The sequence below is a fragment of the Rhinoderma darwinii genome, chromosome 2 (assembly GCF_050947455.1).
Source record: "Rhinoderma darwinii isolate aRhiDar2 chromosome 2, aRhiDar2.hap1, whole genome shotgun sequence".
Lineage (NCBI taxonomy): Eukaryota > Metazoa > Chordata > Amphibia > Anura > Rhinodermatidae > Rhinoderma > Rhinoderma darwinii.
Genome location: NC_134688.1, coordinates 285735268 through 285748413, shown reverse-complemented (window position 1 = coordinate 285748413; position 13146 = coordinate 285735268). Strand labels below are relative to the sequence as shown.

The 13146-nt window shown below is 42.1% G+C and overlaps 1 protein-coding gene across 1 annotated transcript in view; it reads right to left on the bottom strand.

Moving 5' to 3' along the window:
- Window positions 1–13146, bottom strand: part of SERINC2 (serine incorporator 2) — a 40328-nt gene that overhangs the window by 10470 nt on the left and 16712 nt on the right. The window contains exon 3 of the mRNA XM_075853387.1: window positions 1787–1965. Coding sequence (XP_075709502.1) covers window positions 1787–1965 — 179 coding nt within the window. The remainder of the gene's footprint in view (window positions 1–1786; window positions 1966–13146) is intronic.

The window sequence follows — 13146 nt, the reverse complement described above, 5'->3', positions numbered from 1 at the left end:
ACCTGGGGGCCTTTATCAGGCCCCCGGCTGCCATGACACCCCTTCGGAGGCCCGTGATTGCATTTGCGGGCCGCCGATGTTTGACAGAAGGAGCTCACTCAATCTGCAAATTATTTAAATGCCGTCGTTGGTAATGACTGCGGCATGTGATGGGTCAAACGGCCACGATCAAAGTAAACTTCGATCGTGGCCGGTGGGGCAGGAGCCTGGCTGTCAGACAGTCGAGCCCTGGCTCCAGCCTGCACAGGACACCCGTGCAGGGCTTAGACTGGCCCGCCGTGAAAAGGCGTATTGGTGGTCACTAAAGGGTTCTGTAATTCCTACACAAGTCGACTGCGCTATGTATTCTGCCAAAATAACTGAACCCTGTCACAACAGTGACAAACGGAAACCTTTAGCAATGTTTCCGTCACCATTGATATCAATAGTGAGGGAAACGGAAGCTTAGGTTTCCGTTTGCCTTTCCGTTAAGTGGTTAACCCGATGGAAACCTTAGACGGAACCCCTCAACGGAAGGGCAACGGTGATGTGAACAGGCCCTTACGTGTTTGCATGGATGTTCTATTCATGCCTTGCAAGGGATTCAGCTGATCCAACCACCACAGTCCAACAATCTAACAGTAAACCGTGTGCATAGATCTATTTATTTATCATACACTTTCATCTGACACTTCAATCTAGCCCCACATCGTTGGAGGACTGGCCGACCATCTAATGTTTACAACAGCGGTGTCCGGACTCTCCCCGATGGCAGATGTCAGGGGAGAGAAGGGTCAGGTGTATTAGATTTCAACATGCCCTATCCTTTTGTTTTTTTGGAGATAAGCTGCTGCCAGGGTGGTCAGGCAGCGCTTTACAGCTCCCTATTGAGAACGCATACTCAAGTGTATGGAGGAGTGGTTAGGAATAGCTATCGGCTAAACGATCATTTGCCTGACAGCTATCTAAAGTGTACGGCCAATAGGCCCCATGCACACGACCGTATTTTTGTCCACCCGTAAATACGGGTCCGGTGTCACCCGTATTTACGGGCACGTTTTCGCTGCAAAATTACACTGCAGTAAATCGGCAGCCCTTCTCTCTATCAGTGCAGGATAGAGAGAAGGGACAGCCCTTTCTGTAATAAAAGTAAGTAATTCATACTTACCCGGCCGTTGTCTTGGCGACGCGTCCCTCTCTTGACATCCAACCCAGGAGGTCCCTGGATGACGCGCAGTCCATGTGACCGCTGCAGCCAGTGATTGGCCTGCGATTGGCTGCAGCGGTCACATGGGCTGTAACGTCATCCCAGGAGGCCGGACTGGAGGAAGAAGCAGGGAGTTCTGGGTAAGTATGAACGTCTTTTTTTCCACAGCTTTATCTATATTGTGATCGGTAGCCACTGTCCAGGGTGCTGAAAGTGTTACTGCCGATCGTTTAACTCTTTCAGCACCCTGGACAGTGACTATACACTGACGTCGCCTAGCAACGCTCCCATAATTACGGGTGCACACACGTAGTCACCCGTAATTACAGGAGCCCCATAGACATCTATGGGCTGCCCGTGCCGTAATTACGGCCTGAAATAGGACATGTTCTATATTTTTCAACGGCACAGGCACCTTCCCGTAAGCATACGGGGAGGTACCCGTGCCCAATAGAAGTCTATGGGCCCGTAATTACGGGCGTTTTTACGTTCGTGTGCATGGGGCCTATTAGGCAGTGAATAATCTAACAAACAACTGTAAACTCTATAAAATGTGCATATGAAAAGCACAAAGCTTTCTTCTGTGGAGTCTGCACTTACCCATTTTGTATATACGATCTTGGGTCCCGACTACTTCGTACACAGATCATGATTAGGACAAAGAGAAAGAAAAATGCAGCCATGGCGAAACACATGCGATACACTGCTTGGTGTCCAAGAATGACATCACAGTTCACAGTTCCAGAAATGGTGCTGGATGAGGTGCAAAACCATGGTAGCTGAGAATGGAAAAGCAAGCATGACAAGTATAAGGCATATGGAGAGGCAGAATCCAATTATGCAACCATTGCTGCCATGTTTTTCCTAAAACAACAGTTTCCAACTGCATCAGTCTAGAAGACTACTTTTTATAAGCACGTTAATCTTTTTTAGCCATGTAATAGCTATGCATTATTTTTATCTCTTTTTTTACAAAGAGAAACATAAGTCCCAAAATTTACTTTTTAATAACAATTTTTGGGGTAATTTAAAAGCACATAGTCCCACATTTTTGGCATAAACGGAGCCCAAGAAAAAAAAAAAAAAAAGTCACAAATTATGGTGCATTCCATTATTGCAACTTTTCCTAGCATTCATCAGTTTGAAAAGTGTGTGTGTGGTTTACTGATGTGGGCGTGGCCTACAACTTTTGGACAGATCAATACTAAAGCAAAAAAAATCGCGCAAATTTTAGCGCCAATCTGCACCTGCTCATAGCAGGCGTGGATGTAATTTTTTGCCTTTTAATAGATTTTGTGCCATTCACTTCAACAACTTTTTTATTTTACTGGTGTATGGAACACCAGTCTTAATTGTGAGCCATAATTTAAGATAATTAATTTAGACTTCCATTAAGGCTTGATGAACATGACCAATATTAGGCTATGTTCACACGGGGTTTTTTGCAGGCGGAATTTCTGCCTCAAAATTCTGTTTGGAGGCAGATTTTCCTCTCCCTGCACGACGATTTTCGCCCGCGGCTATTGAGCGCCGGGGGCATAAAACGCTACGGAATACGCTTTCTCTGCCTCCCATTGATGTCAATGGGTGGTCAGAGGCGTAAACGCCCGAAGATAGGGCATGTCCCTTCTTCCTCCTGCGAGACTTTTACTGCTTGCGGGAAAAAGACGCCTCCCATTGAAATCAATGGGAGGCATTTTCGGGATGTTTTTGACGAGTTAGGGCTAGTTCACACTGAGTTTTTTGCAGGAGGAAAATTCCTCCTGCAAAATCTGCTCCAGGCGTTTTTTGCACAGTGGTTTGACAAAAACTTGTCAAAACACTCGAAGCGTTTTTTCCTTCTCCCACTGATTGAAAAGGGGTTTTGGAGGCGGAAACCGCCTCGAGATAGGTAATGTCGCTTCTTTTTACCACGAGGCGGTTTTTCCGCTCGCGGTAAAAAAACATCTCCGCCTCCCATTGAAATCAATGGGAGGCCTTTTCGGCGTTTTTTGCGGTGCGGTTTCCGCGCCAAAAAACTCAGTGTGAACAGGGCCTTATGCATCCATGTTGTACAGATCCATAAAGCAGTATTTTGGTTTCCGCAAATAAATGCTATTCTTTGTTTAATAACGTTATAAAAATTGTCCAATATTCTTTTTGGATCAATTTTGCATGGTTTAACTCCTTACCGTCGCAGTTATTTTTCATCTTTGTTTTTTTCTCACCCTAAAAGCCCTAACTTTCTATTTTTCAGTCTACATAGCCGAGGGTTTTTTATGCTTTTGACAGGATGACTAACTACCTGTATTTTTTAATGCCACCACTTTATGTACCATATAATGTACTGGGAAACTTTTTAAAATTATTTTGTGGAGTTGAAGCTTTAGTTTTTTTTTTTTTGTTTTTTTTTTATCAGACACTGCAATTGAGGTCCAGTTTCGCAGTTTTAAGAAGCTTCACCCATGTTTACAGCGAATTGCAGCGGTTCCGAAGTTAAACCACGATTGGTTTTTGCCGTGCGGTATTCGACCGCACAGCAAGAGCGGCACCCCAACTGCAATGTCTGAATAGACCCTAAGTTTCAGACACAGACACCAGTCTGAAGATATCACGCCTCCCTTAATTTTACTTCAATGGAGTGGAGCTGCAATTGCGGACCACTCATGAACATGTATGGGGCTGTTCCTAGAATAAAACAGCCATGGTTTTCCAATCCTGTACAACCCCTTAAAGACTTGTTTATATAATCTGCATGGTTTAGAAAAGGGTCCATGGATTATATCTCCAGATCAGCAGCGTTATAAACTACTGTGTTTCTATAATTATAAAATAAAGTCTAGATTTTAGATAAAAGGGTGGAATATACCAAAGCCATAGCATCATTTAATGACAATCATAATTGCGCTATAATTTGCACATTTTTCACAAATCTCGCAGTCTTCAAAAGTGACAAGTAAAGCAGGCAGGGTTAATTAGCGGGAGTTTTAACATAACTTACGCCAGAGATTTGCATTTGAATTTGTATTTTATCTTCTGGCGCACAGACAGACTAAAATGGGCCAATTTAATTATGAGGCCTGCACGTCTTAATAAATTTGGCACATCTTACTCCAGTGCACTTTATATTAAGACTGGCATATGAATGCCAATACTAGTAAATCGCCCCAAAGTCTCCTAAAATTGGCAGAACTTAAATAGGCAACAAATGCTGCACAAGCTTTGCATAAATAAAAATACTACAAGCTAATATCAGCAACTTTGTATTATATCTCAGAGAAAAATTACTCTGTCTCCACTTATCAGGCTCCCCCTCCTCCGAACGGTTTACTCACTCTGAATTTACTGCTAAATCCATCACCTCAAGACCAGATTAAATATTAGTTTACTGAAGGATCAGGTTACAGCTGCCCATAGAAATCTATGGAGAGGGTAATCGGAGGGAGCAGAAAGAGAGAGGCAGAGGAAGACACACACATGCTGCTGCAGCTTATAGTAAGAGTTCTCTCACACCAGTGCTGGATTCTTAGCTACACTGCTCATTACTGCTGTGCAAGGTCCTTCATGTAGCTGCTGCTTCTATATATGTGATCGATAAAGAGAACATCCTGCCCTCTTGTGTGTATTGCACACGCTGAGTATGGCAGACATGTCAGTCAGGCTCCACCCACTAGCTCAGGGAAAACTGCTAAAAAATGCTTGCTACAAGACATATCAAGGCCAGAAATTGCGTTGCTTCTCATGTACACCCATAACACAACTTCTTCTGAAAAGTCACCTAAAGCGACAGGTACGCTTTTATAAGGAAGGTTATAAATTCACATTTAGTGGATATGGTTTAGACCCTGTTTAAATTTGCATCATGGGTTTCCTTTATAATAGTCATTGGTGCAGAATTATGAAGACTGGTGTTTTATACAGTAAAAAAATCTGTCACATATAAAACCCTCCCGGACGATCGATCAACATATACACACATACTCACCTAGCCCCAACTTCTCCAGCTCCCTCAGCGTGTGGTGGCTCATACAAGGTTTTGATGCCGAGCAGCGTCAGGGTCTCATATGCAACGCAGTGCTGCACCACATACAATGTCCTGATGCTGCCCAAAGTCAGTACAATGTATGAGCCGCCGCAAGCTGAGTGAGCTGGAGGGGAGAAGAGGAGCGGTGAGAAGCATAATTTTATTTTATATGGTTTTCATTTTATTTAAATTGTCTAAAGGGTGAAGGGGGGTTATGGGGCCATTCAGCGGGAAATCTCCACCAGTTGATTTCCATTATAATTTACTAGTTTTCTGGCAGTTGATGAAAAATTTCTGGGTGGAGAGACCACTCTTGATGGTTCAGATAAGCAATCGATGTGGAGTTGTCGTTCTGGAGCCTGACCAGGTGAGCCTGGATAAAGCGAGTCCAATGGGAGAGGGTTAAGAAGATTTCACTCAATTCTAGAAGATTGATCTGCAAGGACATCTCCTCCTGCAAGTGCACTGAAGCGGTTAGAGGCCAAACACTGCACCTCACCCGGACAAACTGGCATCCGTTGAGCTGACCAGCTACTGGAGGGGAGGTAAAAGATAAACCTGTCTTGATGGCCGGTTAGGTCTCCCAACATTGCAACTCCTGACGAATCAGAGAGGGCAGGAGACTAGACTTGTCCAGCGAGTTCTGAGACTTGTCCTAGCACAAGAGAATCACCCCCCAAAAGGGACCTGGAGTGGAATTGTGCATTTGGAACTGCCTCGGTCAACATCATCCTGCTAAGCACCCGCATGAAAAAAGGATTGACGTGTGTTCCGGCAAAGAAGGGCCACCTCAGCTCGAATAGTCTTGACCTTGTCCACCGGAAGCAGGACCCTAGCAGCTGTCCTGGTGTTGGAAAGCATTCCCAGAAATGCCATGCTCAGAATTTGGATCATCAACAAGGAAAAATCCTCCTTGGTCCGACCGAAACTCTTCAATGTGTCCAGAGGGATGCACAGACTGGAAAAATTGTGTTCTATGGAGGGAGTCTTCCCCAAAAGGTTGTCCAGGTAAGGGATGACAATGACTCCCCTGGCGAAGTTAAATGCCATGAGAGCCGCCAGGACCTTGGAGAGAAGGCCCAAGGAGCAAGCCAAAAAGGGAGGACGACAAACTGGAGATGTTAAGAACCTACTGCAAAACTAAGGAAATGCTGGTGGGTCCTTGCGATGAAGATGAGGTATGCATCGTGAATGTCAATGGAATGCGTCCACCAACCTTAAAGAGGCTCTGTCACCAGATTTTGCAACCCTCATCTCCTATTGCAGCAGATCGGCGCTGCAATGTAGATAAGAGTAAAGTTTTGTTTGTTTTTTTTAAAAACGAGCATTTTTGGCCACGTTATGACCATTTTTATATTTATGCAAAAGAGGCTTTCTAAAGTACAACTGGGCGTGTTTAAAGTTAAAGTACAACTGGGCGTGTATTATGTGTTACACATCTGGGCGTTTTTACTTCTTTTACTAGCTGGGCGTTGTGACTAGAAGTGTATGATGCTGACGAATCGGCATCATCCACTTCTCTTCGTTACCACCCAGCTTCTGGCAGTGCACAGACACACAGCGTGTTCGAGAGATCACGCTGTGACGTCACTCACTTCCTGCCCCAGGTCCTCAATTGCTCGTCCGACACGATGCAGGACCTGGGGAAGTGACGTCACAGCGTGATCTCTCGAGAACACGCTGTGTCTGTGCACTGCCAGAAGCTGGGTGGTAACGAAGAGAAGTGGATGATGCTGATTCGTCAGCATCATACACTTCTATTCACAACGCCCAGCTAGTAAAAGAAGTAAAAACGCCCAGATGTACATACACAATACACGCCCACTTGTACATAACTTTAAACACGCCCAGTTGTACTTTAGAAAGCCTCATTTGCATAAATATAAAAATGGTCACAACTTGGCCAAAAATGCTCGTTTTTTAAAAAAACAAAAACGTTACTCTTATCTACATTGCAGCGCCGATCTGCTGCAATAGGAGATAGGGGTTGCAAAATCTGGTGACAGAGCCTCTAAGGATTCCATGTGAAATCTCTGAATACGAACGAAGGGGTTTAACGTCTTTAATTCTGTGCATAGGTGATAAATCGTAATGAGAAAAGTCCTATAAGGGTATTAATAGTATGTGCTAGCATCTGGGCTATTTGTTGGTCAGGCTCACCTGAACCCATGTTCAAGTTTTTTTGGAAACTGTTTTTGTTAAGAAATATTGGTGATTTGCTATTCATACTCTACTTGTGTCACCCAACTTGTTCCGTCTCCTGACGCCATAAAAAGATGAACTAGTGGCATTTAATCATAAGGGTGAAAAGTCTGATTAAGGCTATGTTCACACGGAGTATTTTGCCGAGTTTTTTGACGTGGAAACCGCGTCGCAAAACTCTGCAATAACAGCCCGAGAACGCCTCCCATTGATTTCAATGGGAGGCGTCGGCGTCTTTTTCCCGCGAGCAGTAAAACTGCCTCGCGGGAAAAAGAAGCGACATGCCCTATCTTCGGGACGCTTCCGCCTCTGACCTCCCATTGACTTCAATGGGAGGCAGAGAAAGCGTATTTCGCGCTTTTTTATGCCCGCGGCGCTCAATGGCCGCGGGCGAAAAGCGGTGCGAAAATCGGCGTGCAGGGAGAGGAAAATCTGCCTCAAAGTTCCAAACTGAATTTTGAGGCAGATATTCCTCCCCCAAAATACTCCGTGTGAACATAGCCTTAGGCAATAGATTAAGGTGGATGGGCTTTAAAAGGCTGGCTTAACCCATTGTCACATACATGTATGTACATGCGTTAAGGAGAAGTATGGAGCGCGCCAACAGGCCGAGCGCACTGAACGGGTGAATGTTACTGCAATGGGCGGAATCAAACGTCACTTTGATTCCGCCTGTTTAACCCCTTAGATGCCGCAGTCAATAGCAATCACGGCATCTAAGGCGTTAGAAATAGGGGAAGCTAATTAATGGGTGTCTGTCAAAATGACGATATACTGCAATACATTAGTATTGCAGTATATAGTGCAAGCAATCGCTGGTTCAAGTCCCCTATGGGGACACTATATCTATCTCCATCTTAAAAAAAAAAAAATTTTTCATGATTGTTAAAAACATAAAAAATTAACATAACTGCTATCCCTGCGTTTTTAAAAGTCTGAAATATTACAATATAACGTTATTTTTCCCCCGCACAGTCAACACTGTAAAAAAAAATAAAAAAAAAAAAAATTCAAGAATTGATGTTTTCTGGTCATTGAAGCTCCCCTAAAAAAAAAATAAAAAAAAATTAACAAAAAAAGTTGCATGTATCCCAAAAACGGTACCAATAAAAAAAATCACAGCTCGCCCAGTAAAAAACTCCTCAAACCGCTCAAAATCGACAAAAAAAAAAAAAAATATATAAAAAAAAGCTATGAGACTCTGAATGTGACAGATTTTTTTATAACAAATTTGTTCTCTCTTTGTAAAAGTGGTAAAAAAAAAAAACAAAATAAAACTATATCTATTTCATATTGCCGTAATTGCATAAACCCATAGAATAAAGTCAACATGTCGTTTTCACCGCACGATGAATCGGAATTGCTGTTTTTTTTTACAATTTCACTCCGCTAGTAATTTTTTTTCAGTTTCCCGGTACATTAACTGTGCCATGAAAAACTACAACTCGTCCGGCAAAAAACAAGCCCTTATACGGCTCCGTTGACTGAAAGATAGAAAAAAAAAAAAAAAAAGTTACAGCTTTCAGGATGCAGGGAAGAAAAAACTGAAATGAGAAACCGTAAATTGGCCTGTCATAAAGAAGGTTAAAGAGAACTCGTCATCGAGGTTATGCTGCCCTCACTGATGGCAGCATGAAGTATTGACAGGCTGATTTTTGTGGTCTGTAACTTACGTACTAAGATGAAGTCGCTTTGGCGAACTTACATTTTAGTTCATGCAAGGTGTGGCCAGTGCCGCCAGAGAAGTGTCGGATATATTCATGGTCCAAATCTACTTCACACCGCATTCCAAATTATTATGCAAATGTTATTATTCGCTGATTTTCCTAAATAGTCGATGCAAATGACAGTCAGTGTAATCTTCAAGCCATCGACCGTTGGAGTATAATGCAAATTTTATTGAACAAATCTCCTAATGATAACAGATTTTTTTTTAGAAGTAAAAAACTCAAAATGCACTGTTTCAAATTATTATGCACAACAGATATCAAAACATTTTAAAGGTTGTAAAGAGAACTAAAATGGTAATTTGTTGAATTTGCAGCATCAGGAGGTCATATTTACAGAAATCAAAAGCCGTTTCAATCCAAAAAAACTTAGCAGGCCAAGTTACATGTTAACATAGGACCCCTTCTTTGATATCACCTTCACAATTCTTGCATCCATTGAATTTGTGAGTATTTGGACAGTTTCTGCTCGAATATCTTTGAAGGATGTCAGAATAGCCTCCCAGAGCTTCTGTTTTGATGTGAACTGCCTCCCACCCTCATAGATATTTTGCTTGAGGATGCTCCAAAGGTTCTCAATAGGGTTGAGGTCAGGGGAACATGGGGGCCACACCATGAGTTTCTGTCCTTTTATGCCCATAGCAGCCAATGACACAGAGGTATTCTTTGCAGCATGAGATGGTGCATTGTCATGCATGAAGCTAATTTTGCTACGGAAGGCATGGTTTTTCTTTTGGACCACAGAAGAAAGTGGTCAGTCATAAACTATGTACTTTGAAGAGGTCATTTTCACACCGTCAGGGACCCTAAAGGGGCCTACCAACTCTCTCCCCATTATTCCAGCCCAAAACATGACTCCGCCACCTCCTTGCTGACATCGCAGCCTTGTTGGGACATGGTGGCCATTCACCAACCATCCATCTGGACCGTCCAGGGTTGCACGGCACTCATCAGTAAACAACACGGTTTGAAAATGAGTCTTCATGTATTTCTGAGCCCACTGCAACTGTTTCTGCTTCTGAGCATTGTTTAGGGGAGGCCGAATAATAGCTTTATGCACACTTGCAAACCTCTGGAGGATCCTACACCTTGAGGTTCGTGGGACTCAAGACGCACCAGCGGCTTCAAATACCTGTTTGCTGCTTTGCAATGGCATTTTAGCAGCTGCTCTCCTAATCCTATTACCTTGTCTGGCAGAAACCTTCCTCATTATGCCTTTATCTGAACTAACCAGTCTGTGCTCTGAATCAGCCACAAATCTTTTCACAGTACGATGATCACGCTTAAGTTTTCCTGAAATATCCAATGTTTTCATACCTTGTCCAAGGTATTGCACTATTTGACGCTTTTCGGCAGCAGAGAGATCCTTTTTCTTTCCCATATTGCTTGAAACCTGTGGCCTGCTTAATAATGTGGAACGTCCTTCTTAAGTAGTTTTCCTTTGATTGGGCACACCTGGCAAACTAATTATCACAGGTGTCTGAGATTGATTACAATGATCCAAAGAGCCCTAAGGGTATGTTCACACGCTAGCTGTCATTTACGGCTGAAATGACAGCCTGTTTTCAGAAGAAAACAGCTGCGTCGTTTCAGCCGTAAATGCTCCTCCTCGTAATATACGAGGCGTCTGTGACGCTCGTATATCTTGAGCTGCTGCTCTTTGAGTTCAATGAAGAACGGCTCAAATTACATGGCAAAGAAGTGCCCTGCACTTCTTTGCCGAGCCAGTCAATTTACGCGTCGTCGTTTGACAGCTGTCAAACGACGACGCGTAAATTACAGGTCGTCTGCACAATACGTCGGCAAACCCATTCAAATGAATGGGCAGATGTTTGCCGACGTATTGTAGCCCTATTTTCAGGCGTAAAACGAGGCGTAATACGCATCGTTTACGTCTGAAAATAGGTCGTGTGAACCCTGCCTTAGACACAATACCATTCATGAGTTTAATTGAAAAACTAATAATTAAATGTTTGACACTTAAATCCAATGTGCATAATAATTTGGAACACGGTGTATATTAGCACACAAGTGACAGATCACTGGGTATACAGTGCAAAAATTAGTTGATTGTTGGCTGATCGCATCTTTTATGCGGCCCAAAATATTCTCTTGTTGGTAGCACATTTCCTTGTATAAACAAGGGATGTGCGGTTGACAAGATGCAAAATATATGGAGACGATCGTTCAACCCTATTAAGTACGCATTTCAGTCACAAAGTTGAATTTTCATGTAATTTTGATTATCATCACTGTTGGATGCAAAGTTGCACGTATGAATTATTAAGTTGGCTTCTTATACACTGTTTTCTGTGCGCTCTCAAAAAAAGTAAGATTTTAGTAGCAGTTTGCCATGTGCAGTATATATTTTTATCACATTTGTGGATCATGGCCAATTATTGCAAGACCATGGTTTCAACGTTTGAGAGCACAAGCTCATGTTTCTGTAGCAGCTTGTGGTGTGTATGTATGTATATATATATATATATATATACATACACATACATACATACACACACATACACCTTGATCTATTATTTTTGTGTGTAAATCTCCGCTTATATGCACGTTTTAGGCATATGTGTGTGTTTTAAAGGCTATGTACACCTTAGATATTTAAAAAAAATAAAAATTATATATATATATATATATATATATATATATATATATATATATAAAAATTATTATTTCAATTTGTGTGATTGGTGCTACTTTCAAAATACTTTTTGAGATACAGCTGCTTTGTATTTTGTACAGAACAGATGTATCGTGCGGCAAGATCTGAATCCATCAGATGAACTTAGATGTGATTGATAGCATCTCGATACTGGGAGACATGCAGGACCCACTGACACTGAACCCGTCAGTCCCGTGGATCTGACAGATACAGGTTTCAGCACTAGATACAGCTGTTCTTGTATACAAAGAAGCTGTACCTCAAAAGTATTTCGAAAGTTGCACCAATGACACTTTTTTATAAAAAAAAAAAAGGGTAGATTTTATAAAGGTGTACATAGCCCTTGATTTTTTTTTTTCCCAATAATTTCTGTTTGTCACAAAGTTACATGAATGTGGACATGGCTGCCAGCAGCATGTAAAGAGACCCGCAGTCGTCAGGTTGTCTGCTTTCAGCAAATATATAAGGTTAGTGAGTACACTTACTTTTCACGGTGTGCATTTTATAGGTTACCACCTGTTTTTTTTTTTTTAAGCTTCCAGTTTAAAACTAGATTTTTGGTCTCAAATTCTGGTGATTTTATTAAGTAATGTGCATGTTGACATAGGCCTAAGTGGTGTGTAGAAATCTATACATTTTGAACTTTTATTTTTAGGATGTGTGTGGTGCATTTATTTTCTGCTTAGGTCACACTTTTAACCACTCAATTTTTTGTGGATTTTTTACAATTAGGCTGGATTCACACGAGTATGTTACGTCCGTAATGGACTCAGAAAATAGAAGGGTATGGGAGTTTAGCATGTCATTTAGATTTTATTTGTATATTTCAAAAGTGTGAACAATGTCCTGGCTTACCAGAGGTGCAAAATGTTTCAAAACCCCTGGCAGCAAAAGGGGTTAAACCCTTTTAACCCTGCTGTTTATATGTATGGGGCTTTTCCATCTAAGGCATTTATGGCACATCCACATAAATCAGGTTTCACAATGGAGTCCTATTTCTATTTAGGTTGTCCTGCTTTAGAAACCAGGGTTGCCAGAGGACCAGAATGTACTGTATGTAACCCTCTCTAGACCCTCCTGTAGGGCATGGTTAGCTGAACCTGACGTTTTTGTGATTTGCACACGGATTCGTATGAGGGTGAGCGCCATTGAAGTTCAATCTATTCTGTGGCTTTTCAGAACGGAATCTGTGTGAATGAACATTCTACGGAGATTTTTTTCCACAGCAAGGGACTGGGTAATAAATGAAAAAAACATTCACATGCATTACCAGCAGAATTGTTATAGACTTTGTACAGATTTAGTCCCAGAATCCGCTCATAAACCCGGACAGAATTCACAACATGTGAAC